This window comes from Arvicanthis niloticus, unplaced genomic scaffold, assembly GCF_011762505.2.
Source record: "Arvicanthis niloticus isolate mArvNil1 unplaced genomic scaffold, mArvNil1.pat.X pat_scaffold_331_arrow_ctg1, whole genome shotgun sequence".
NCBI classification, from domain to species: domain Eukaryota; kingdom Metazoa; phylum Chordata; class Mammalia; order Rodentia; family Muridae; genus Arvicanthis; species Arvicanthis niloticus.
The window spans coordinates 60,511-88,261 of NW_023045985.1; the positions used below are offsets into that span (position 1 = coordinate 60,511).

At 42.3% G+C, this 27,751-nt stretch overlaps 1 protein-coding gene across 1 annotated transcript in view; it reads right to left on the minus strand.

Moving 5' to 3' along the window:
* LOC117701926 (discoidin, CUB and LCCL domain-containing protein 1-like) overlaps positions 1-22,875 on the minus strand; it is a 72,278-nt gene extending 49,403 nt beyond the window's left edge. Inside the window, exons 1-3 of the mRNA XM_076928180.1 lie at positions 22,795-22,875; positions 15,098-15,256; positions 12,417-12,666 (exon numbers count right to left, since the gene is read on the minus strand). Of these exons, the coding sequence (XP_076784295.1) occupies positions 12,417-12,666; positions 15,098-15,256; positions 22,795-22,875 (490 nt within the window). The remainder of the gene's footprint in view (positions 1-12,416; positions 12,667-15,097; positions 15,257-22,794) is intronic.
* Positions 22,876-27,751: the final 4,876 nt, after the last annotated feature.

Consider the following 27,751-nt stretch of genomic DNA (forward strand, 5'->3'; position numbering starts at 1 on the left):
TCCAGCTTTGTGCTAAAAGGGCATGCTGATGAGACAATGACAATCACCAGAGATACTGAGGCTGCACTTAAGATTTCTGCCCATTCCTCATCTTGGTTTTCAATGCAATGAAATGGTAGGGTTTGCCCAGGCTCCTTAATTGCAGCAAGGTCATTGTACAAAATTATAGAATTTTCAGAGCCATTTTCTTTGAAAAAGGAGAATTAGCATGAAAAAAGAGACAGTCCAGGGTTGTGCCATTAAAACCATAGTCACGGAACAATATAAGCGGTGCCCCTGGTGAAATTTTGGTCTCTGGTTCTCAGACAAAAATCAGTTAACACATAACAAATGGAGCCAAAGAGATTCCTAGACAAAGGCACAGCTTTCCTTGGGGTTCAGGGACACAAAGTGAAGACTTGCCACCCAGGTCAGCACAGCGCCCTACCAAGCCATCCAATTGAATGGCAATTGAATCAGTGTTTCCAGGGAAGTAGCTTTTCCTTCCTGGAGGCTACGGTTATGTTAATGAATACCATAGGGAGACATTTAGGCAAATCCAGCCTTTCATATGCTGAAAATTCCTTTCAAGGTTCTGTGGTTTTAACTTCCAAAAGCTTAAGAATTTTACTATTTACTCCCTTGGGTCTGAGAGGAGAACTATTTGTAAAACAAATATTTTACTACTTGTAAAAGCTTCTGAGTTTTTGTTTTCTCTCTTTAGAATTAAAAACAAAACCTAAGAATCATAATGACAAGATGCTACTGCAGTGTGCTAAATACCTACCATCCAGGAAACTTAGAAGAAATCTGATGTGAAAAACAATAACAACAACAACAACAAACAAACAAACCAAAAAAAAAAACCCCCATAGCTGCTACCTTTTCCATTTATCTTGTTTTTAGTGTGGTATAAACATTAACAGTTAGTGTAAAAGTACTTGTAAGTTATTGACAATGGTTAAAAATATATGTTGGGGGTGGAGATACAGGAAATGGAGTCCTGATTTCCGATGGCTCAAAACACAGAGCAAAACAGGAATCCTCCAACTGACTGTTTACTTCCACCACAGACCACCCTGGCTTCTTTCTCAGAGGAATCCTACTGGCAAGCTCTGTGACTCATTTCTCAAGCAACCTCTGTTTGGTCCCAGGATGCTTGAATGTGGAGAGTCCCGTTGAAGTGCCTGTTTCCTCCAGCAAGAGACACACATGAGTCACAAGCTTGGGGTGTAACCCACAAGGCAAGAGCTCAGATGACCTTTGTCACACTGCACTGGGATGGTGTGGTGCTTAAGGAAAAGCCCACTTCTGGAGTCAAATGTTCACTTGAATCCTAAGTGCCAGGTGAACGTTAAGCAAGTTCCTTGGCCTCCTTGAGCTTCCTTATGCACAGTGGCTAGTAACAGAATCCATGTAATAGACTTACTCAGAGGAGAGAATCGGGAACAAGCAGGTTCTAAGTCCTGTACACACAGATAAGTGTTGGGTCACATGTATCTCCAATCCTGTTTCATAGATTTCCACACTTAAACGGAAAGCCAAGCTGTTAAGTTTCAAACAGAGATACGCTGCTGAGGTGCCTATTTAATATCTCAAAATTTGAGTTCTCTCTGTCTCTCCCCCTCCGTCCATCCATCTCTGTCTCTCTATCTTCAAGGAGACTCCTCTGGCCTCGTCCTCTGAGACTGTCGAACTGTTCCCGAATAATCCTGCTTTTATATTTTTAATTTGGCTTGAATTGACCTATTACGTTGGTGGAAAAACCTATTACAAGCTTCCCTTAAATGAAGATATCTGCAGACAGTAAAGTCCCGATGTGATTCCTCCTTTGGTGTGAATGCAGTGACATTCACGTTTCTCTTCCGTAAGAAGTCAGCTTTAGATATCTGCTGAGAAATAAAACTACATTTGACACTGTTTGAGCATCTGAAATGGCAGGGCTATAGTAACACTCAAGGATAAGGGGGATGAGTAAAGGTGAAACAATTGTCCAAGGCTGAAATAGGAGTTCTGCTACAGCACGGAGGAACTGGAGCTGCCGGACGGCAGAGATCTTTCTAGAACAGGTGATCTCTGACTAGGAACCTGATATATGAAAGGTGAGAGAGAGAGAGAAAGAGTGTGTGTGTGTGCTGCGTGAGTTTGTGAAGGAACAGGAGAGCCAGGGGAAGAGATATCAACACATACAAAGCTGTACGAGTGTTAGAGTATCTTGGTTATGAAATGCGACTCCTGAGTTTGAGAATGACCTGGCTGGTCACAGGAGAGTCTTGCCTTGGCAAGCAATTTCAGGAAGGACACCCCCTCCCCTTCCCTTGCTGCCCCTTCCTGTGTCTTCTAGTAATCACAGTCTTGTCTGTTCAGGGTCAGACTCTTGTATCTTTTTCAGCCTTGTCTTGTCTCTTTACACTGCCTCAGAAATCTAACCGGATGCAGTTAGAGGAACAAACATAGGCCTAGAGATAGGGGTGGGGTTTAGAGGTAAGGCTATCTAGAAGACTGGCGAGTAAAAGCCTGAATTCCACACTACCATGTTTCTGCAGATGCTACGACACAATGATTGGTTGATAGACTGATTGATTGATTTTCAGGTTTTGAGACAGGGTTTCTGTGTAGCCCAGGCTGTCCTGGAACTCAGAGATCTACTTGCCTCTGCCTCCCAAGTGTTGCCATTAAAGGTGTGTGCCACCATGCCCTACACAAAACACAACAATTTTTAAGATAAAAAAAATTATGACAATATTTAACACTATTTAAATGGCCTAGAAAACAGTGAAAGTTGGCAAGGAAAGAGGAGAGTCAATTAGTTTTTCAAGAAGTACAGGTTGATTCTCCCTTAAGTGCTTGGGACCAAGTGTCTGAGTCTAAGGCATCTGCATCCTAGTATTTGTATGGGGTTTACCAGCTTAGCATTCCTAATGGCAAACCCAGAAGCTAAAGAGCTCTGAAATCCAAAACATTTTAGAATCTTTTGTTTACCTATATGTGTATGGGTACGCATGTGTACAAGTACATTCTCACCCCTTGATGGCTCTCTACCATATATGGTGAGCTCATCTCTCACCTGAACCCAGACCTGATGGATTCAGAGAGTTTAGGTAGCCAATCTGCTCCTAGGGATTCCCCAACCCTGCCTCCTGTGTATGGGCTGCAATACATTAAACCTGGCATTTCCATTTCCATTTGGGGATCAGACCTGTGGCTCTGCGGCCACAGTGTACCTGCTGAGCCATCACCTCCTCATTCCCTCCTACTCCATCCCTCTGTGTCATATCGGGGAACAAGAAGTTCCTGAAGTGCAGAATTCGGGATACAGATTTTGATTGGGTTGCTCACTCCACCTGTATGTTTCAAGGTAAATGTATTCATTCCCAGAACTGGCTCTGCTATCTGAATTGAGTCTCTACTGTTTCATAAGCATAAATAAATATAGGATGAGCTGTTTTTCTAAAGCCTTCTTCTTAAAAACCTTCTTCCCCTTCCATCTCCACAGTTCTATTTGAATAACAACACATACTGGTTATTGAAAGAAACTTTGTGTGAAACGCCCCAGAATTGGTACAGTTTTGAGTAGGAAAAAAAAAAGTCCCAATTGGAAAAGACATTGAAAGGGGAGGCAAAGAAAGGTGATGCTGACATCATAAATCACATGTCTGAAACACATGCCGCTCACAGACCCAAATGTTGAAAAATGCTATAAAGATGTCTTCTAATGATTACAATCTATTGATTTAATTTTTCCATTTACTTGCTTTTTGAGGCATGGTTTTGTAGTCCAGAATGGCCTCAATCTTCCTTTGTAGCTAGCTGAGGATGACCTTGAACTCTAAGTCGCCTGCCTCTATTTCAAGTCCTAGGATTAAGAGCATGCACAAGCCGGGCAGTGGTGGCGCACGCCTTTTATCCCAGCACTTGGGAGGCAGAGGCAGGCGGATTTCTGAGTTTGAGGCCACCCTGGTCTACAGAGTTAGTTCCAGGACAGCCAGGGCTGCACAGAAAAACCCTGTCTCGAAAAACCAAAAAAAGAGCATGCACAAGTCACCAAGCCAAAGAGTACCATGCCAGGTATGGTGGCTGTTGAATGTAATTAAAGAACTTGAGAGACTGAGGCAGTAGGATTGCTGCAAGTTCAAAACCAGCTAGGGCTACACAGTTAATTCCAGGCTAGCTTAAGTTAGAGTGAGACTCTGTCTCAAGACAGATGGTTAAAAATGCAGTATCTGAATTTAATCACAAGGGACATCAAAGCAACCTAAACTCACAGGCACTGTACAAAATAACTGGGTAGCACTAGTCAAACTGCACAAAAGACAAACACAGGCCGAGGAACTATTCTTGATTATAGGAGACCAAGGAGCCGCAGCAGCTAAATGCTCCCCAGTCCAGATGAGAAAGAGAACATTATCCATCATTCTTCCTTCCTTCCTCTTCAGACAGTGTCACTATGTAAGTCTGGCTTTAACTGGCATGAAGACCAGGCTGTCTTGATTTTTTGATTCCAGCTGATTCTTCAGCACAGTATCGGTCCATCCAGCAAAGCAAACCACTTTAGTGGTTGTGGTCTCTCAACTCACAGATCAAATTTACAGAGCTCTGCCTTGTCCCTGCTTCTGAGTGCTGGGATTAAGTACATTTTGTCTTAACTGTTGCAGTTTTTACTATTTCAAAGGCATTTGAAAGGGTCATTCTCTTAACACAGCGACACACACACACAGTACTGTGATAGTTTGGTAGTTTGTCAATTTGACACAGCCACAGTTATCTAAGAAGCGGGAATCATTTCTCAGATAGAAAAAAATGTCAACATAAAACTGACTTGTAGAAGCCTGGCAGTGGTGTTACATGCTTTAATCCCAGCACTTGAGAGGCAAAGACAGGAGGACCTCTGAGTTCAAGGCCAGCATGGTCTACAAAGCAAGTTCCAGGACAGTCAAGGCTACACAGAGAAACACAATCTCGAAAACAACTACAACAAAAACTGACTTGTAGAAAATTCTGTGAGGACATTTCCTTAATTAGTAGTTGATGTGTAAGGACCAACCCAGTTCATTTTCAATGGTGACACCCATGGCCAGATGGTCCTGTTGAGTATAAAAAAATTAGGCTGAGCAAGCCAGTTCCTGCCGTGGGTTCCTGCCCTGACACGAGTGACGGAGTGTGACCTGAGAGTTGTAAGCTGAAATAAACCCTTTTCTCCTCTGTGGCAGAAATTTCCCTGTCCAATCTATTTACAGGGGGAGGACTGTGATTGGACAGGGGAAAGGGAGGCGGAGCTAAGGGTAGCAGAGAGGGAGACATAAGGGAGAGCAAAGAAAGTGAAATGGAGGCAGGCGTGAACCTGTTTGGCTTTAGTAGTCTCAGGTAGTTATGTATATCAAAAGTTAGGATAATTGGGATAACTTGTCTAAATTGGGTGGACATCTTGTGTATTGAATTTTTATTGACATATTAAATCCATTGGTTAAGTTATAAGCATTAAGAGTTTTGATTTACCAGGTGATGGGTGTGGTGGTTGATCACGGGGTGGCCAATCATGGCGTGGGGCCAGCATGGCTGTGAGGGAAGCTCTGGGACTCCGGCCCTGCCGGAGAGCCTGCCAAGATGAGGACACCCGGCTGGGGTAAGGCAGCCCAGTGATGCCAGCATTAGTGAGGGAACGTGACAGCTAAGCTGGGAGCCAGCCACATGCTTCTTTTCTAATACCTCCCGCTACATTCCCTAAGCTGCTTTCGGTCATTTTCTTTTTTAAATCATATCAACAGAAAGCCTAATTGCTGCGACAGACCAACCATGTTTTAGGGAGGACTATGGAAGAACTTCAGAACATTGGGTTGGAAAAGCCATTGAGTCTTCATAGCTTAATGAGCTTAGAAGACAAGACTATTGAGAGTCTTCTATTGAGAGACAAGACTATGTAGACGATGGAGACCTGGCTTGTGAAGTTTCAGAAGTAAGTTTGAAAGTACTTCGAAGATCCTTATCATGGCCGCTTGATACTAAATTAATAATCTGTGGTTCTGGTCGGCAGGGATGAAAGAGCTGGTTGTGATTAACGAGAGACCACAACCACTAAGTGAAACTTTGCTTTGCCTGGATAATCGGAACTGATCAGCTGGTGCTGAAGAATCAGCTGGGATTAAGAAATCTTTGGGTAATGTTTCCTCTAGGCAACAACACAGAAGCTGAGGTCCAGAAGCAGCTATGACTGTACTTTGTGCTGGCAGCTTAACGTCTAAGGTGTAGAGAGGTGGTACTGGTTTTAAAGGCATGAGGGAACAGTGAAATTGAGGCTTGGCATCAGATGGCAGGATAAGAGTTCCCAAAGTCTCCGGACTCCAGGAGATGCTATTAGTGAAGGTACAGTCCAATTGCAAGAGAGACCCAGAATTTGAGATGCCAGTAGCATGGGATTCATCATAGGAACAGAAAAACATAAAGAAGGCCAGCTGTGGAGTAGTTTCAGCTGGAGTCTAGGAGATAAGCTGTGTATGCTGCTGAGAGTGGGGCAGGAGAAGTGGCTTTCAAAGACAGTGACTGCGTGGCAGGCATCAAGCACCAAGCACTTTCCTCTTTTCACTGTTGAAATTTGGTTTTGCTTTGATTTGATTGTGACTGTGAACTCTTGAAATAAGGGTATTTAACCTAGTTTTTATTTGTTTTATATGAATGTAAAGAGAATTTTGGTTTCTTTAAAGAACATACAAATAAGAATGTTTTCATTTTAATCCCAGGTGTAGGATATGGGACTGCTTCAGATTGTCCAGAAGAATTGACTTAGAAGGGGTGTGATTTGCACAGCTATAGTTTGTGCAGTTGTGTGTTGTTTGGAATTCTGAGAGCTTTTTACAGGGTATATAAATATATATATATATATTTACAGGATATATAAATATATATATATTTATTATATTTTTACAGGGTCCAGAGGTGGTGTGTGAGGCGGTGTTGTTAGATGTTGTTGGTCAGTGGGTCCAAGTCCACTCCCCTGCTAAGTAAGATCCCACTCTTGGGTGAGGTCTGTATTCTGGGAGTTTGACTGTGCTTATTCCATGCTGCAGCTGGGGAGGGTGTTGGGCCATATAAAAATGCCAAGATGTCGCTCTTGGGGTGGGAAAGTGCAGTCTTAGGTGTGGGAAAGCTGGAGTTGGTTTGGGGGTCCCCAGGCCTGCTAAGAAGCTGAGGCCATGGGTTTCTCAGACTCTCAGACATCCAGGTGCTGCTGGAGTCAAGGAAGAGCAGAGAGTGGGGTTAGAGACTGAAGGCTGGGGACAGCGGCTAGCCGGGAGTTGGGGGGAGGGGTGCAGAAAGCCGAGCTCTGGCTTGTCCTATTGGCATTGTCCTTAGCTTGGCAGAGGCAGGCTTGGTGGCAGTTGTGGCTGGGAGCACAGTGAGGTCTTCTATGGGAGAATTAAGCATCGGCTCAGTAGCTGAATGCCTTCTCCATGGCTCCCCATGGCAGATTTTGATGGAGACAGTCCATGGTTCCAAACAGTTAATTGGTTGTTCATGGCAGAAAATGGATGCATAATGTATCCTATCCACTTCTCATGGTGGACCTGAGATTAAATACCTTTTGTAGAGAGGACTGTCTGGGAAGGGAAGCTTATTGGCTAAGCCCTCTGGGCCTCCAGGTACCTCATTAGCACAGAGAACTCTGTTTTGGGTCTATATGACCATAGCACACGTTTCTTTTATGTGAGGATCATGGTGCGTGATCCAAGTCAGGATCTGGCAGGGAGCAGGGAGTCGCCTAAGTCTCAGGTGTGTGCCCGCCGAGTCTCCGGGTCTCAACCTGCTCTACCTTAGCAAACTTCCTGGCATGATTTTACATCCCACATCGGTCAAGGTTTGTAAAGTAGTCATGTGCAAAGAAACAAGAAGATACCCTGAAGGCAGAGATCAAGCTTGCCCCAAGGAACTTGATGTCTTTCATCAGCAGGAAGCAGTCAAATGATGTCACCGGCCTTTCCAACTCCTGACTTTATTCAGGAATCTCTTTTCTTTCTTTCTTTCTTTCTTTCTTTCTTTCTTTCTTTCTTTCTTTCTTTCTTTCTTTCTTTCTTTTTTTTTTTTTTTTTTTATCATTTTTATTTCTCTTACCTAGTGTTAAAGGATTGAAAGGGTGGAAGAAAAAGTGTATATTTGTGTACCATGTACACACCTGGTGGGGCCTGAAGAGGCCAAAAAAAAGGAGTCAGATCTCCTGGAACTAGAATTACAGATGGTTGTGAACCGCTCTGTGGCTTCTGGGAATTCAACCCATGTCATCTGGAAGAACAATCAGTGCTCTTAACTGAGACTTCTTTCCTGCACCAGACTTTGGATATTTTAGAGAGACTTTGAACTTTTAAAGAGACTTTGAATATTTTTTTTAAAGAGTCAACTTTTAAAGTATTTATATTTTTAAAGACTGTGGGACTTTTAAACATTGGAATGCTTTATATTATTAGGAACAAATGGGAAGAGAAAGGTTATAACCAAACAGTGATGTGTTTGTGTGTCAGGGTGAAAGGGGGACAGTTGTTCTGGTTAGTTTTTTGTTTTGTTTTGCCAACTTGACTGTGGTGGTTTGAATATGCTCCGCCCACGTGAAATGGCACTATTAGGATTGGTGGTCTTGTTGGAGGAAGTGCATCACTGTGCTTTGAAGCTCCACCCAGTGGGAAAGTGACTCTCCTCCTAGCTGCATGGGCGAAAGTTTGTTCCTGGATGAAGATGTAGAATTCTCAGCTCCTTCAGCATCATGCCTGCCCAGACACTGCTGTGCTTCCAGCCATGATAATGGATTGAACCTCAGAACTCGTAAGCTAGCCCCAATTAAATGTTGTCCTTCATAAGAGCTGCCTTGGACATGGTGTCCATTCACAGCAATGAAACCCAACTAAAACACTGACAGAAGCTATAATCATTTGAGAAGAACCACAACTGAGAAAATGCCTCCATAAAACTGGTGTGTAAGGAAGTCTATGGGGATTTTCCTTCATTAATGATTGATGTAGGGGCCCAGCCTACTGTGGGTGGTACCACCTCTGGCTGTGTGGTCCTGGGCTATATAAAATAGCAGTCTGAGCAAGTTGTGCAGAACAAGCATTCCTTCCCGGCCTTTCTGCTTCAACTCTTGCCTTGAGTTCCTGCTCTGACTTCCCTGAGTGAGGAAATGTGATCTAAGAGTTATAAGCACAAATAAACCTTGTCCTTCCCAAGTTTGCTTTTTGGCCATGGTGTTTTATCACAGCAATAGAAACCCAAATGAAGACAAATATCTTCTAACTGACGAATGAACTGGAGGATCAGCCATAGTCATAACACACAACAAGCACCACCCCATCTTGTCTGCATAGGCCTTTTTACAGCAACCATCTCCAGTGTGTATTTGTAAAATTCCTATAAAATGGATGGAGGAGGTGGTATTCATATTTATTGAGAGCTCATCTTGTTGCAAAGAACATGGTGGCCCCCCCCACTGTTTGTGTGTGTTGCATTCCTGAGTGTAAGAGAGTTTAAAGAAGCCAGAGGTTGATGTTGAGATGTCTTTCCTTTTCTTACACCTTCCTTTGAGACAGAGCCTGAACCTGAAGTTCATTGAGTTATACTGAGTGACCATCAAGTTCCAGGACCACTGTCTCCACCATACTGGGGTTACAGGCACTTGCCTCCATGCCTGCCTTTTACATGGGTTCTGGGTATCCAATGTCAGGCCTATAAACTGCTTGTGCAGCAATTACTTTAACTACCAAGCCACCTCCCCAACCTCCTCAAAAATGTTAAAAATGCCCAAAGTATGATTCAAGCAATGAACCATCAAAAGTTAACTGGCCACTAATGAAACCTGTCCAGCTTAAGCACATTCACAATAGCTAACATGAGCACATCCCAAGAATGTGGACTCTTGGCATAGCTGGCCAATACTCATGCCAGAAAATGTTACTCTTTTTCAAAACATTAACCCTACATTTCAAAATACCAACAACTCTAAGTCATAATATCCATTACCAGTGGGTTTTTAACAATTAGTTGGTTAATGAAAAGTACTGAACTGTTTGAACTCAAAGAACCCAGCTGTTTCAGTCACATACGAAACTGCTAGAGGTGACATCTTTCAGAACTGCAGGAGTCATTCCAGAACTTGTGGTCCCTACTGAATGCACTTCTGTGGCCATTCTCTAACATAGCTACAGGTCTCTGGGACCCTGTGGCCACACAGCTGCTGAAGCCCCAAACCTTCCCAGGGATGGAGCAACTGGACACAGAACTGGCCCCTGCCAAGGCTCAGGTTACAGGAGGACAAAGTGTTTCTGCCTTCTCTTTCTGCATTCCCAGTGGAAGTTCAAACTGACCCGGGGTCTATTTTAACTCAGTTAAAGCATATGCCGGGCTAGTGGTTTCCGTCAAAGAAAATCTTTAAAGCAGCCACAAAAGAAGAACACTGAACATTGCTAAACATGTTGTCTTAACATCGCTAACTAAATTACTACTTATCCCTTGTGTTTGAGAAAAATCGCTGCACAGCATGCTAATGGGGTGGTCCAGCTCAGAAGCCAGGGCTCATGCAGCACAAGGCAGCCTTGAATTGAGTATGTACTGAAGGATGGCCTGACCCTATTGCCTCCACCTCCCAAGTGCTAGATTACAGACCTGTGCTGCTTTATCCCCCATCCCCCATCTCCCATTCACTGGCTTTTGTTTGAATGACAGAGGGAAGAGCAACAGATATCTGTGTCTTTCAGCCACAAAAATATAGAAACAAATTCTTCCCTCAGTCCTTAATAATCTAGGCATGTAGTCCCTATCATGCTACCAAATCTCAGTGTGAATTCATTTATCTGTCGAATAGGAAATTAATAAGAGTTACCCAAGGATTCATGTGTGCATCGTAGAAAATGAGTCAGGGCCACTTATACCCAACACATTGAATATGCCCATTTTAATGAACACAAATCCTGTTTGTAAAAGACAAATACAACTTTATAAAGAAAAATAAACTTTAAAGAGTAATAATTATCTTTTATCACTATGCCAAACCAGAATTCAGTACCCATTTCTCAGTAAAGAACCCACATCTTTAAAAATTCAAAAAACCTAGGGTTGGAGATGTAGTTCAGTTGGCAGAGTGCTTATCCAGCATGCATGATCCCTAGTACCAAATAACTCAGGGATGGTGGTTCATGCCTATCACCCCAGTGCTCCATAGCCAATGAAATGGATGGATTATCCTTGGCTATAATAAATTAAAGACCAGCCTGGACTACAGGAGATTCTGCTTCCAAACAAAACAAAACAAAACAAAACAAAAACAAAAACAAAAAACAAAAAACAAAACAACAACAACAAAAAACCCAAAGAATCTAAACATATAGATGAAAAGATTTGTTCAAGATTTTTTCTTTGGTTTCCAATTATCTAACTGCAAGGTGTCTTCTGGGGCTTAGGATCAAAAGGCCACCATGATGGTGGATTAGATACTTTGCTGTTGCCGTGATTGCTGACAGAAGCAACTTAAAGGAGAAAGGGTTCCTTTTTCCTCACAGTTCAAGCTAAGTCTAGTTGCAGGCAGCTGGTCACATTGCATCCACAGTCTGGAATCAGACAGTGATAAATGCTCACACTTTAAAAAAAAAAAAAAAATTCAGTGTGTAGTTTGGTAAATTTTCCCACCTCAAGGAATTTTCATGCCCAGAAAATTTGTCACCATATTGATTCCATATTCTGTAAAAGTTGACCATCAATATTAACCACCAAAGATGATTATCTCAGGCATAACCAGAGTACTATAGCACAAGAAACTGATTTTCAAAGGTTATTTAGGAAAATTCCCTTTATGCAGTTGTCCCTTCTCCTGAAAACTGACTTAAGTCTTAGGTGAGCGTTCTTCCCTAACTTCCTCTGTGTCTCTGCTCAGATGTTTCCATACTGGAAGGACCCACCTGACTACCCCATTGATATTATCATAAAACAGGTTCCTCCTGCTATAGGATTCCTTCCTTTTTGTTCTCACTACCTGTCACATTATAAATGTGTCTTTTCCCCAGGAGTAATCTCCATGACAGGAATTGTTTGTTCACAGAATATAACTCAGCTTCACAGAATGTCTAAACCACAGTTGCTACAAGTTAAGTACTGGCCAAGTAAAGGAATGTGTATGTTTTAGTCAAACATCACATTTCTGATTCAGTTTCCTGCAAGAGAGAAATTTAAATGAATCTCCTGAGACACATGGGGCAGACATATAATATCTCCTTTACTGTTTCAGCTTTCCAAGCAAGTGCATCTATGTTAGCCTGCATGCAAGTTACCCTGAGAGTTTACACAAATCAAGGTTCTCTTACAGATCCCCAGGCTATGCTCCTAACCCAACACACTGCCTGCCTTTCTCCCATCTCACTTTCTCTCATTCAGATCTTACATGTTTACAGATCCCAACACCCCTTCCTTACCATACTGATCTGTTGCACTGCTGAAGAGGAGATAGTCGGAAGTGCAGGTCTTGGACTCAATGTTCAAATCTCCCAATCTCAGAATCAGTCTTTTCCCCTTCGGGACTGTGATGATCTTTTCGCACACAGTATGATTGGGGTAAGTTCCTGGATAATTCTTAGATGTTATTGTGCCACTGTCCTGAGAGGTCACTATGTGCCCACAGCCATCACCTGGTAAAGAAGAAAGAACACAAGATGTAATTGGCTCCTACCAAGAGCAGGACTCTTCTACACTCTTCAACTTGAGACTTCTTCACTTTGTTTTTTGTTGTTGTTGTTGTTGTTTTGTTTTCGTTTTCCTGAGAAAAGGAAGGGCTAAACAACAAAGCCTGTGCATGAATCATGCACTGTATCTCATTCCAAGATGTCCCATTTTTGGTCCCGGGTTTCACCTAATGAACTCAGGGGGTTTCATGCTCTGAATTAGATGAAGACCTTAAAAAAACATAAAATTTGTTTTCCTGGTTGTCTACCCTGCTCAAAAGACCCTGGCCTTTTACCACACATTTGTCAAGCCACTCTAAAGCCAATGAATAATAATTTATAACTTCAGAGTGATGCTGGTGAGTGAAAGATGTTCCTGATAGAATTTATATTAATACAGACAGGACTTTGTTTAGGTCCAAGTCTCTTAGCTGAACAACTATTCCACATTTATATCCCAAATACTGTGACTGTTATGGATCCAAAGATTTCTCACAGACTCAGGCAATCAGAAAACATCAATATTTTACTGTGTGTAGTGTTCTAGACATGGTAGTCATGGTCATAACTACTGTGGAATCATATAAAACCAGCAAGGGCTGCTTCAGGGAACTTGAGTCCTTCATTTGATAACTGTAATTCTAGGTGACATGTGCTATATCTATTCTAGGTGACATGTGCTATATCTATTCTAGGTGACATGTGCTCCTAAATACAATGTTGAAAAAGCATGTAGGAGAAAGGCAATACATTTCCACAAATTTTATAAATAACTTCTAAAACAAGAAGTTACCTTAAGATGATTTTGAATAGTAAAGTTTTGAAAAGTGAAGTGAAAACACATGTTTTCTAGGGCACAAGATTACAGGTGACCTGAACTCATATTTTATAGCACATTTGTAGGATAAATGAGGTGCTTCACTAATGTTATGCATATTAAGAAAAATATTAGTCAAGTTTCCTGACAAATGGGTTTTGCCAGGTGCCTAATGATGATCCAGGATTTTCTTTTCTGCCTCCTGCTGAGTGGAACTAAGAGTCAGGGTCACCCAAGATGACAGGCACCATGCTCTGATTTAAAAAGCAAAACTCATCTTCAAATCAGTGAAAAATTGACAGCCATGATGAACTCCACCTGCTCTGGTCTTCCAGCGTTGTATAAAGGCAATATGGGGATTGATTCTAGGCCCTGCCCTGCCCTGCCCTGCTCTGCCCCGCCCCGCCCTTCCCTTCCATCCACTCCCTCCCCTTCATCAATTAACCAACAGATTGCACTGGCTGATGTAACCAAATGCATGTAACTAAGGGCTCTTGAACCAAGCTAACTGCAAGATGAATAGACTGCATTTGGAAGAAGAAGAGGAAGAGGAAGAGGAAGAGGAAGAGGAAGAGGAAGAGGAGGAGGAGGAGGAGGAGGAGGAGGAGGAGGAGGAGGAAGAGGAAGAAGAAGAAGAAGAAGAAGAAGAAGAAGAAGAAGAAGAAGAAGAAGAAGAAGAAGAAGAAGAAGAAGAAGAAGAAGAAGAAGAAAACAACTACTATTGAACCTTGATGTCTAGGAAGGTAAGCTGGTGGGTAACAGAGAGCTACAGAACTTTCTGAGTATGGAGTTAATGAAACCGTATGGTTAACCAGGTATGGTAACACATACCATTAATCTAGCACTTGGGGAGCTGAAGCTTCAGGGCCATGAATTCAAGGCCAACTTGAGCTCTACGGTGAGTTCAAAGCTAGTGTGGGCTATAAATTATGACTCTGTCTCAAAACACAAAAACAAATAAAGAACAGGCATTAGGAAAAGATGGACATCCTAGCTGGATACTGTTGGGAACCTACAGTAGGCAAGAGTTTGAGTAGTACTGAGAATGGGAAGCTAGAGGGAAACAGCTCCGGCCTCACAAAGCCACACAGGGTAGATAGGAGGAGACAAAACAGTGGAGGTTTGGAATCCAAGTGTTTGGAAGGCTGAAGCAGCCAGGGAGGCCAACACAATGTATCAGTTTGGTGGACAAGTTTGGGGTGATTGCTAAATTATCTGGGCTCTTGAGAAGCTGTAAGTATAAAACTGAAAATTATACTGAAGAGAGGCGTATTGTACAAAGGCATATAGTAAATCATGCTTTGATTTAACATTTGAATTATTGCCTGCTTTCAAAGGTTTTAATGAAAAACAAAATTTATATTTTTTATCAGAAAACTAGAAGCTATGTCAATCACATGATTATATATGTATATATATATGTGTGTGTACATATATATGTGTGTGTATACACACACACACATACATATATATATATATATATATATATATATATATATATATATATATTCATCCTCACAGGTCTAGAGTAATAATTACTAACCCTTTAAAGGGGGTCAACATCCTAGTCCCCCATCACCCAAGATCCCTGTTACTTAATTTTACTCTTTAACCTTACCTTTGTAGGTTGATTTTGAGCATCCAGAAAAGTCAGCCTTGGGGTAACAAGCATAGGACCCACATAACGACCCACTATACATATAACTATCTCTGCTATCAAGAAGTAGCCTAGCCAACCATTTAAATGTTTTCCCTTTCCATTTTGTACAATTATTCTCTAAGAAGAGAAGAGATAGAAAAACTTAAAGATAACACAGGGCTGTTAGGAAGGCTCTGTATAAAAGCATCGACTCCCCAAAGTTGTCTCTCTCTCTCTCGCGCACACACACACACACACACACACACACACACACACACACACACACACAGAGGGGACACTTTATATACACATAACAGGAAGTTTTTAAACAAGAAAAGGAAGAAAGTACTATTTTTGCAGCCAGACGTCTACTGATTTATGTAGGGCTGAAATGGCATGCAGTTTGAAATTTGCCTTCAATACTTAATACAAAAGGGGAGGGAGAGGCAGGATAAATGAGAAGGTAGTTGTTGTGACTTGCTGGGAAGTTTGCACAGCGCTGAAAGATTCTAAACGTGATCAAAGTGTCTGGGCTGGAGCTCAGTGGGACAGTGCCTGTCTCAGGCTCTGAGCTCAATCCCCACCACAGTATAACAGAAAATGTAATAAAGTCGATGTTTTAAGGAAACCAATAAAATCAAAGTTTTATGAAGTGTTGGAGTTTTATGAAGTGTTGGAGGCAGAGAGGGCTGAAGCAGGCTTGAGTAGTGGTGACAGCCAGAATGAACTGCCACCTGCCTAACTTCAAAGCAGACAGGAGAAAGAGAAAGAGGAAGCATGACCACAGGGCATCTGTCTGCTCTTCAAAAGCATCAGCAAGAAAATGTTTATCTTTTCCTTCCTTTGAACTGGAACTTAATTGCCAAAGCACAGGATGACCAAACTAGTACCTTTCCTTTTCCGCCCAGACAGAAACTGCCTTCCCACTACACCGTATTTATCCCATGGTGGTCCCTTTACTATAGGCATAAAGTCTGGGTACCAGTCAAAAGCTGCTGCCGCACCAGGACAATGACCAGCCAATCCCTTAAAACAATTTACAAAATAAAACTGAAGAAGGCTGGGAGTTCAAGGCCAGCCACAGCTACATAACCAGTTTAAGCCAGCTTAGGCTCGAGAAAGATGCTGGAGATGAGGTGAGTGAGAGGGGGAGTTGGAAGCAGATGTGAGCCAAGAATAAACAAAATATATCTTTTTTTTTTCTCTTCTCCTCCTGATCATAGCTACAAGATGACCCCAAACAAACAAACAAACAACAGGACTCAGCACATAAAGACCATAGCTTCTGCAGCTGACTCCATTGCTAAGTGCACGATGTACAAGCACAGAGACAGGGCCATTACAAAGTTTATGATTGGCCCATAGAGGGCGCTGCCCTAAGCAAGTATCTTTGCTGCTTATGTGCCACCAGGGATCTACATCAGGTTATAGCAGGATGGTCTACAATGACCAAACAAATTCCCTCCACCAAGTAGGTTCCAGGAATTAAGTTTAGGCTGTCAGCCTTGGTGGCAAGCTCTTGTACTTGGCCAAGCTATTTCATTAGAACCCTCAAAGTGATCTGTACACAGAAGTGCATTCCCTCTCTCTGAACACTCACAAACAATAGTCATTAAAAAAGAAGAGTTAAGGGCTGACAAGATAGCTTGTTGTGTAAAGATGTCTACCCTACTGCCAAGACTGAGGACCCAGATTAAAGATGATGGGAAAGAATCAATGCCCCCAAGTTATCCTCTGATCGCATAAGAACCATCAGTACTTGGGAAGTGGAAGCAAAAGGACCAGGAGTTCTAGGTCATCCTTGGCTATGTACCAAGTTTGAGGGAGATCTTGTCTTAAAAATGTGTGTGTGAAGCCGGGCAGTGGTGGCGCACGCCTTTTATCCCAGCACTTGGGAGGCAGAGGCAGGCAGATTTCTGAGTTGGAGGCCAGCCTGGTCTACAGAGTGAGTTCCAGGACAGCCAGGGCTGTGCAGAAAAACCTTGTCTTGAAAAACCAAAAAAAAAAAAAAAAAAAAAATGTGTGTGTGTGTGTGTGTGTGTGTGTGTGTTTGTATATACAATATATAATGTGTATGTCTAGTATAAGTTTCCAAGTATTTTCAGCTTATGTATTATACATTTATCTTCTTACATTTTTACAATATTGTATATTTATCGGTTGGCTATCCATGCTCACATGGCATGGCACATGTTGTGGTTTTGAGATCACAGAAAATGATATTTGGGAGTTCTCTCCTCCTACCATGTGGACTCTGAGAATCAAACTCACATCACTGTGCTTGGCAAGCAGCCGCTACCCACTGAGCCACCTCACTGGAACCTCGGCTTTTTCACGTGAACACACCCAAATCAGGAAAGCAATACAAAAAGACCAAATTCAAACGATTTCTGTGTGACAGTTAAGTGTACTTTAGCATGAACCAGATAGTATAGATGGCAAAATTGCTCTATAAATCAATAAGCTCAAATGTCATTAAAAATTCATGCTAGGAATGATGACGCTCTCTGGCTTCAAGGAGTTCACAGTCACCAGAAAGATATTAACGAGTAATTTTTCTTTTGAGTCAGAGGTCCGCACATCTTAGACTAACCATGAAATTCACTGTAGAACTGAGGGTGGTCTTGAATGTATCCTCCTGCCTCTACCTCCACTCAGTACTGGGATTATAGGTGTGCACCCAATGCCTGATTTATACTGGTTCTGGGATGGAACCCAGGACTTTGTGCATGCTGGGTAATCATGCTGCCAACTGAGCAGCATTCCAGCCTTATCAAGTAAGGCTTGAGGGTAAAGCTTCGAGTTCAAAGCCATAGATACACACTTAACATCTATCCTACCTATGGCTAAGAACAGTCTTCTCGTCATTAACACTGGTCATTCAGGAAGACGAATATGAGATATTTTCTAAATAAGCTGAATCCTAGATCCTCGTCTACAGGAACAATCTTTTTATTTAGTCTATTCTAGTTCCTCCCAGTAGGAAAGGAAGACAGAACCTTCCTTAAACAGCCCCTTCCCTTTGATAAGATACATGTTTCACAAACAGAAAAGCAAATTAGGAGAACTTGTGGATTAGACCTTCTCTAAAAAAGAGAAGGACGTAGGAGAAAACTTGGTGGCTGGGGAGACAGCTCAGTCAATATGGAGCTTGCTGTGCAACCACAAGGACCTCAGTTCACATCCCCAGCACCCAGCTCAAGGCCGGCTATGGTAGCTCTTATCTGCAGTCCCAGTGTTGGGTGATCTCTGGAGCTCAGCGGTGTCTGAGTGGTTCTCAACCTTCCCAATGCTGTGCCCCTTTAATACAGTCCCTCATGTTTTGGTGACCCCCCCCCAACCATAAAATTACTTTCTTTACTACTTCATAATTGTAATGTTGTTGCTGTTATGAATCATAATGTATGTATCTGTTTTCCAATGGTCTTAGGTGACTCACCACCCCCTCCTCCCAAAGGGTAGCAACCCACAGGTTGAAAACTGCTGAATGGATGAACTTCAAGTTCAGTGAGAGAACCAGTCTCAAACAAACCAGGGGACTGGCACCATACACTTGTCAAAAGCCAATGAACTGTGAATCGTAAGCCTAAGCCTTCAGGCAAGGTTAAGAGGGTTAGGGAATACTATTGACACTGCTAAATTGGTGGCTTGTCAAACTGCTTTCTGAAGGCTTAGAAAATACAGATAAGTGTTGCTCTCAGCCTTAGTATTTTTTTTTTTTTTTTTTTTTTTTTTTTTTTTTTTTTTTTTGCAGAGGGCAAGGTCTAAAGGGCTGAGAATAAGTGACTAAGTGACTGCTTCATGTCCAGTCATAAAGGGATCATCTGGGGCTGGAGAGATGGCTCAGCAGTTATGAGAACTGACTGCTCTTCCAGAGGTCCTGAGTTCTATTCCCAGCAACCACATGGTGGCTCACAACCGTCTATAATGAGATCTGATGCCCTCTTCTGGTGTGTCTGAAGACAGCAACAGTGTACTCACATAAAATAAATCAATCAATAAATTTTTTAAAGAAAAATATTTATAAAGGGGGGGGCAATTTATATCACTACCCCCAGGGCTCAGGGAACATAGTGAAAGAAGGAGAGGAAAGAATGGAAGAGCCGGAGGATGACCAGGAATTCCGAAAAAGGTTGTTTCTGGACAGGACAAAGCTGTTACAGTCATGAACTCACAACAGCTGTGGTTACCTGTTGTGGTTGTTTGAATGGGTTTGGCCCCCATAGATTCACGTGTTTGAACATTTGGCCATAGGGAGTGGCACTCTTAGAAGGTGTGGCCTTACTGGAAGAAGTGCATCACTGAATAGTCTGGCTTTGAGGGTCAGGCCCCGCCCAGAGTAGGTAAGAGTCTCCTCCTGGCTGCTTTCTAATCAAGATGTAGAACTCCCAGCTTCATCTCCAGCATCATGTCGGCCTGGATGCTGCCAAGCTTCCTACCATGATGATAAGGGACTAAACATCTGAAACTGTAAGCCAGCCCCAATTAAATGTTGTCCTTTAGAAGAGTTGACATGGTCATGATGTCCCTTCACAGTAATAAAACCCAAACTAAGTCAGAAGTACAAGTTGTGCACAAGATGGAGTTCATCAACATTCTAGTGTGGATAAGGGAGAGGCTTGTGAGGCCCCCTGGGGAAGGAGCCACTGGCAAATGATGGCTGCCATCATTTGAAGAAAAATGAATGGGAATCATTTTTCTTCAGTGCTATAGCCACTAGCAAGAAGTCTATGGGGCAGTAAATAGCGCCTTTCCACACACACTTATGCAAGCTACTCCAATTAAACTTAGTGGGACACACACACACACACACACACACACACACACACACCACACACATATGCACATGGAGAAAGAAAAAGGGGGGATTCCAGAGAGTAGAAGAGAGGTAAAAGAAGGTAATGAGGATGAATATAATCAAAGTGAATATAAAATATTGTGAAGAAATAAGTAAATAAATACATATCTTTACAAAAGGTGGGCAATGAGGAAGCATGACATAGACTTCTAGTTTCCACATGTACATGCACATATGTACTTACACATGCATTCATATGCACACACACATGAACATATGCTAAACCTATAAGCATAGAAAGCTTTTCATGGGTTTTTACTTGTGGAAGAATTATTTGGGTAATGGGGAGTGAATATTGCACAATACAAATACTTTCAGACTGATTTGTAGTAGTTCCTAGATTAAAACCAGAAGCCTATTTTATTATGACCCATATGGATTTACCACAGTTTAGGCACACACACACACACACACACACACACACACACACACGTACATGCACATAAACCACACAACAAACTTTATGGATCCAACCCTTCCAGTGGATGTAACCCACTGTCCTGCTTCCCAGATGATTCCTCTTGGCAACTCACTAAAAGCATACTGGTTTTGCCTCCTGAACCTGCATTACTGATCAGTTCCAACCAGTAATTTGGGAAAGAGTGCTCTGAGATACTGTGAGGCTGAAACCACGTCTAGAGACATGAGTTCATTACGGCTCCATCTGGGCTCCTCTAATATTCGAGTTACGACAGGTCTCCTCATACACAATCACCCAGGTGTGGGTGTGAGAAAACTGCTTCCCATGTCTGAGATCAAACGAGCTCTCGATGGCTGCAATCTTTTCAACCACAAAGGCAAGCTTGCAATCATTACCACATTCTTTGTCTAGTGGTGAGGCAGCCAGATTCCCAAGGTATCACTAATTCTGCTGTGAACCAGACTCTTAGAAGCTTTGCTGTTGTCCAACTGTGCTCACCTATGCTTTATGTACTGCCAAGAGAAATGGAGAAACAAAGCTGGCAAGAACCACTGCACTTCTCAACCTATGGCTTGTTACCTGTTAGGGGGGTCGGTAGACCGGCCCTTTCTCCCTTTCTCAGGTTGCCTAAGACCACTGAAAACCACAGATATTTACACTATGATTCATAAGAGTAACAAAGCTATAGTTACGCAGAGCAACGAAAACCATTTTATGGCTGAGGGTCACCATGGCATGAGGAACTGTATTAAAGGGTTGCAACATTAGGAATGTTGACAGCTTGGCCGGGCAGTGGTGGCGCACGCCTTTTATCCCAGCACTTGGGAGGCAGAGGCAGGTAGATTTCTGAGTTCGAGGCCAGCCTGGTCTACAGAGTGAGTTCCAGGGCAGCCAGGGCTACACAGAGAAACCCTGTCTCAAATAAATAAATAAAACAAACAAACAAACAAACAAACAAACAAAAGGAATGTTGTTGACAGCCACTGGCTTAGCAGGTAAAGGTGCTTGAGACAAAAGCCTGATGCGCTGAGGCTAACTCCCAGAACTCAGGTAAAAATGGAAGAACAAGACTCTACAAAGTTGTCTTCTGATAGCCACAAACCTGTGGATGGCAGTACACACCCCTATCCACAATAACAATAACTTAGTTCAAGTTCTCCTTCCTCCCAACAGTAAGTGCTACATCCATTTGACAAAAAGATCCTGAAGCCATCTTAACAAGGCAGTCAAAGGCTGGCAAGATGGCTCAGCTAGCTGGTAGAGGTGCTTGTCACGCAAGCTTGGTGACCTGAGTTCATCCTTGGAATCCACATAAAGGTGGACAGAAAACTGACTCTATGAAATAGTCATCTGAGATCCACAGGGTGACATGGCATGAACTGCACACACACACACACACACACACACACACACACACACACACACACACACACACACATGTGCACACATGTACACTCACACACAGAAACATACACAGATACAAGAAATAATTTTAAAAAACTATAATATTTTTAAGAGGCTTCCTAACTCATCAATGATAGTCATTTCCCTGTAAAGAAATCTTTCAACTAAAGGTGTCTGTGTTCTCTTTCTTTCTTTCTTTCTTTCTTTCTTTCTTTCTTTCTTTCTTTCTTTCTTTCTTTCTTTCTTTCTTTCTTTCTGGTTTTTCGAGACAGGGTTTCTCTGTGTAGCCCTGGCTGTCCTGGAACTCACTCTGTAGACCAGGCTGGCCTTGAACTCAGAAATCCGCCTGCCTCTGCTTCCCAAGCGCTGGGATTAAAGGAGTGCGCCATCACCACCCGGCCACAACTTACTTCTAACAGTAATTCTTTAAAAATTTAAAAATATGGGGCTGGAAGATGGCTCAGAGGTTATTAACACTGGCTGCTCTTCCAGAGGACCTGGGTTCAATTCCCAGCATCCACATGGCAGCTCACAACTGTTTATAACTCCAGTTGCAGGGAATCTGACACCTTCACACAGAGACGCCGGCAAAATACCGATGCACATTTTATATATTAAATACCTATGTTTTTAAAGAATTTAAAAAATATTATTATTGTATGTGCATGTATGCATGTTCAAATGTTTTTTGGGGGGCAGAGCATGTCATGGTATGTGTGTACAGAGCAGAGGACAAACTCTGTGGAATTGACTTTATCCATCCACCATTTACACAGGTTCCAGGGATTGAACTCAGCTCTCTTAAATTCATGAACTTTTTTTTCATCTATAGTTGTTACACACATAATGTATATACATAGATATCCCTAAACACATAAACACCAACCTGTTCAGCCTGCACGATGCTGTTTGTTCTTGTGTTTTCAGGGCTGACCTTTTGGAATTGGATAACCAGTTGGTCTGCTCTTCCTACTCTCAGGATTCCTTAGTTACCTGAAGTTCGTTGTGTGGGGTCGAGGCCTCCTCTTTCCGCATCAGTGTTAGCACGTTTATTTTTGTCCCCGTTCGGCTCATGTTTAGGCAGCCATGTTGGTGAGACTTTATGGATGCCTATAATTATTTTCTTTAAAGCGACAGTTGTCTTTGTTCACAAAGGTGATAATAATCTAACACCTCAGGGAGCTTAAGGTTTTAAAAGGCAAACAAATATGTGTGTCTCAAATCTCATGTTAAGTTAGTTTAACTTAAAATACCCAGGCAATTATTTGCATTAAATTTGCCATTAATAAGTAAAATAGAAAATTATATTTTCAAGAAACAAAATTACAAAATATCTTTATACAGCACATCCAAGAAGCTTACTTAGTGTTATTAAGTCAGTAGCATCTACTAACCAATGCCAGGCTGGGAAAATGGCTTTACCCAGGGGGGGAGAGCAGAGGAAAAACAAAAATTACTTTGATGGTTTGATTGCATTGATCAACTCCAGAATGCCAACAGGTGCAACTACAATTCCATATATTTTTTAATTGAAAATGCAAGTTGGGTGTGGTGATGCTTGCCTTTAATTAACCCCAGCACTCAACAGGCAGAGACAAGAGAATTTAAGGCCAGCCTGGTCTACAGAGCGAGTTCCGGCACAGCCAGGGACATACAGAGAAACCCTGTAGAAACATCATCCATCTTCCCCCTGCCCCCTACACAAAAGGAAAGCAAATGCTTTTTTTTTTTCATATAATATATTCTGATCATGGTTTCCTCTCCCTCCTCTTCTTCCAGTACAACTAGCAAAATTTTCTAGCTTCTTTAATTACTTCCACATCTTTGAAAAGGCACAAAGATCAGGGATTATAACCCTGCCTGATGCTGACCATGAGGCTTCAGGTGACTTCGTACAATATACCTATTTGAGTTCCTTCTTCCTCAGCTATAGTATAGAGACAGGATGGTACCCACATCACAGGATCACCAGGAATATTAGACACAGTCACAGGGCTAGAAGTGATGGCTACGGAGGGTGCAGCCACCGGGACTGGAATCCAAGGCTATTCTCTTTATAGCAAGGCAAGGCCCTGTCTCCAACTAACAAAACAAGGAACAGAGGCAACAACACATTAAGGACTTCAGCTGGGTATGGGGCTCGGGAGAGAGGGGACTGAGCAGTTAAAAGCACTTGCTGCTTTTCTAGAGGACCCCAGTTTAAAATACATCTTTAAATTAAAAACAACAACAAAAAATAGATGGGCATGTCTGGTGGCACGTGCCTGTAATCCCAGCCCTCAGAAGACTCAGGTCATTGTTCAGTTCAAGGCCAGACTAGACCGTGCCTTAAAGGAACAAAAACACTCCCCCCCCCATCAATATTACATTTATTTATTTATTTATTTGTAATAAAATATGGAAGCCAGAAGACAACTTGTGGGAGCTTTCCGTCTACCATGTGGATTACAAGGATTTAACCCACTGAGCCAGTGGGTTAAAGGGCCAGTGTGGAGAAGTGAACTTTTGTTTTTGAAGAGCTCGAAAAATGGAGCTAGTGAGATGACTCAGCGGTTAAGAGCACTGACTGCTCTTCCGGAGGTCATGAGTTTAAATCCCAGCAACCACATGGTGGCTCACAACCATCCATAATGAGATCTGATGTCCTCTTATGGGCTGTAGTGTACTTACATATAATAAATAAATAAATAAATAAATAAATAAATAAATAAATGCCAGAGGGAGAAGGGAAGGGAGAAAAAGAGCTCTAAAAATGATACTGAAATTGAACTATGTGATTTGACACTCAAAAGCCAGCGTGTGATACACACACACACACACACACACACACAAATTAGGTGACTGCTCCACATACATTATTCACTGGCTCAACTGAGAAGTCACCCATGTCTGTGTATCAATTTTCCTCATCTTTAAATTACAAGGTGTGGTTACAGATAAATGAGGCTGTGTGTGCTCAAACTGCTGAAAAAGTCAGATTAGAATTTACTCCCCAGTATTTATCTAATGTCTACTTAATGCCAGGTCAGCATAGCTCAAAAGTCCTGGTATCTCTGGTTCTAGTATTTGGGGCATTGATATTGAGGTCATACCATCATCTTTGAGGAGTACAAGGCCAGATTGGGCTACATAGCAAGGCCAGACTGTGTCTCAAAACAAACAAAAGAAAAACAAGCATAGCAACAGCCATGCATTAGGAAGTCAAGCTGGGCGTGCACGGCAGCACATATATGGAATCCCAGCACTGAGATAAACTAACTTGCAGAATCCCTTCTTCCACTGTACCACGCATATGCAAAGGCCCTTGCTCAGTGAAGCCTGGACTGTTTCCCAGGGAACTCGTTCTTCCTTGAGCATCTCCTGGGACCAGAATTCTGCGGAATACACTGGTGCCCCGGAGGAGTCTCTCACACTGAGATGGACAGAGAAGCCATCATGGGGCTTCTGGGGTTAAAGGGCCAGTGTGGAGAAGTGAACTTTTGGTCTTTAAGAGTTCTAAAAATGATAAAATTTGAACTATGTGATTTGACATTCAAAAGCAAGACTTTTCCCACTGATGTTATTACTAACTTAAAAATCTTTGGAAACATTACCCAAAGTTAAAAAAAAAAAATAAAGCGCAAGAAGTTTCTTAATTTTATGGATGAAATCATAGGGAAAAAAACCTGTTGTATAGAAAAAAGAAAAACCTCCAAAACAACATGTACTAAATATTTATTTTTTATCTTATGTATATGAATCTTTTTGCTTGCATGTATGTATGTGCACCACATGAATTCCTGGTGCCTGTGGAGTCTAGAAGAGGGCATCTGATCTCCTCAAACTGGAGTTTGAGCAGCTGGGGACAGAACTCAGGTTCGCTGAGGATTCAACCCGCTGTTCCTCCAATTGAGGACTAATCAAGAAATCTTGGCCAGATATGATGAAATGGGCCCATACCTTAGCATTAATGAAGCTAAAGAATGACCACTGAGAGTTCAAGGCCAGCCTGACATCTCAGTGAGATGTGCCCTCAAAACTCTGAAAAACAACCGGAGGAGGAGGAGATGAGGAGATAGAGGAGGAGAGCGGGCGGGCAGGCAGGCAGGCAAGTGGCATATAAGCAAGCAGGGGTAGGGCTTAGTGAGCATAGTGAAGCATGCAGAAGCTCTGGGGTCAGTCCCCCAAACTGCATAAATGGGCATGGTGGATGGGTGGGAGTGGGGGGCTCACACATACAATCTCAGCTCTTGAGTCAAGAATATCAAGATTTTTAGGTCCCAGATTATGTTGGGATTATTTAGTGAGTTCCAGGGGAGTGAGTTCTGGATACATGAGATTCCTACATTCAAAAATAAGTAAATCAGTAACTAAATAGGAGGAGGTTTCTAGAATATATGCTTTATTTTTTTTTTCTTTTATTATTTATTATGCCTACAGGTGAGGTCAAAGGAAAATTTGTGGGAATCTGTTCTGTCCTTCTACCATGTAGGTCCCAGGTACTTAGCTCAGTTGCTCAGACTTGATAGCAAGTACTCACTGCTTGGCTCACAGCTCAAGAATATGCATGCTTTCTAATGTTGATTCTACATTAAGTAAGATACCAGAAAGTATTCAAGTGACTTTTTCTGTGGAATCTAGATATCCAAGTATTCTCAAGTACAGAGCTACTCTGGATTACAGAGGTTGTTGTAAGTGTCCACATTTATCTTTCACATGTGCAAGTGATTTTCATTCTGTATTTATAGTTTTCAAAAAGTAAATAAGAAAGCTCAGTGTAGTGGTGAGAACTGAACTTCATCCAGCATTTTAGGGTTGTCTTAGGGTTTAACTGCTGTGAAGAGACCCCATGATCAAGGCAACTCATAACAGAAAACATTTAACTGGAGCTGGCTTAGATTTCCAGAGGTTTAGTCCATTACTATCATGGTGGGCAGCATGGCAGCACGGTGCTGAAGAAGGAGCTTTGAGAGTTCTATATTTTGATCCACAGGCAAAAGGAGATAGTATGTCACACTGGGCATAGCTTAACCATAGATAACTGAAAGCCTGCCCCCACAGTAACATTTATTTCAACAAGGCCACACCTCCTGATAGTGGCACTCCCCATGGGCCAAGCATTCAATCACATGAGAGCCATTTCTATTCAAACCACCACATTCCACTCCCTAACACCCCCCCTTGTAACCATAACATAATGCAAAATGCACTTTGTACAACTTCAAACGTCCCCATAGTCTCTCAGTTTCAACAATGTTTAAAAGTTCAAAGTCTCTTCTTAGATTTGTGCAACCTAACTGTAAACCCCTATCAAATCATGATGATGGGGATGATGATAAAACAGATCACAAACTTCCTACGTATAACAGCACAGGTTATACAGGATTACTGTATCAAAACAGAGGGAAGAGAGGATAGTGAGGAAATACTGGACCAAAGCAAGACCAAAAACAACCTGGACGAACTCCAAGTTCTGCATCTCCGTGTCCTGTGTCGAAAATGCTCTTCAGATCTCCAATTCCTTTTGGCTTTGTTGACTGCAATATACACTTCTTTCCCTTGGACTGGTTCCACTTCCTGTTAGTCTACTCACTTCCCTCCGCAGTATCGCAGGGTTCTGGCATCTCTAATCTTTGGAGTCACTAAGGCAATCCAGTCTTACCTTTACAGTCTCACACAATGAAGGGACAGCCTGCCACACACCTGACCTCAGTGTCTTTCCTTCTCGTATAGATTCCATAACCCCTTTCTTCTGTCTTGTCCTCTAAGCCAGAACCACATGACGGCAAAGCTGCCAGTTCTGGGCTTGCTGGGGCTGGAATAGGTCCCCCCCCCCTTCATTACATCTTCACCAACTTTCTGTTTGGCAATGCCTTTCCTTCACCTTGGTACTTGAAGTTGCTCTGTAACCAGACTGATCTGAAAACTCAGCAGACCCACTTTCCACATCTCCTGAGTGCGGGCATTAAAG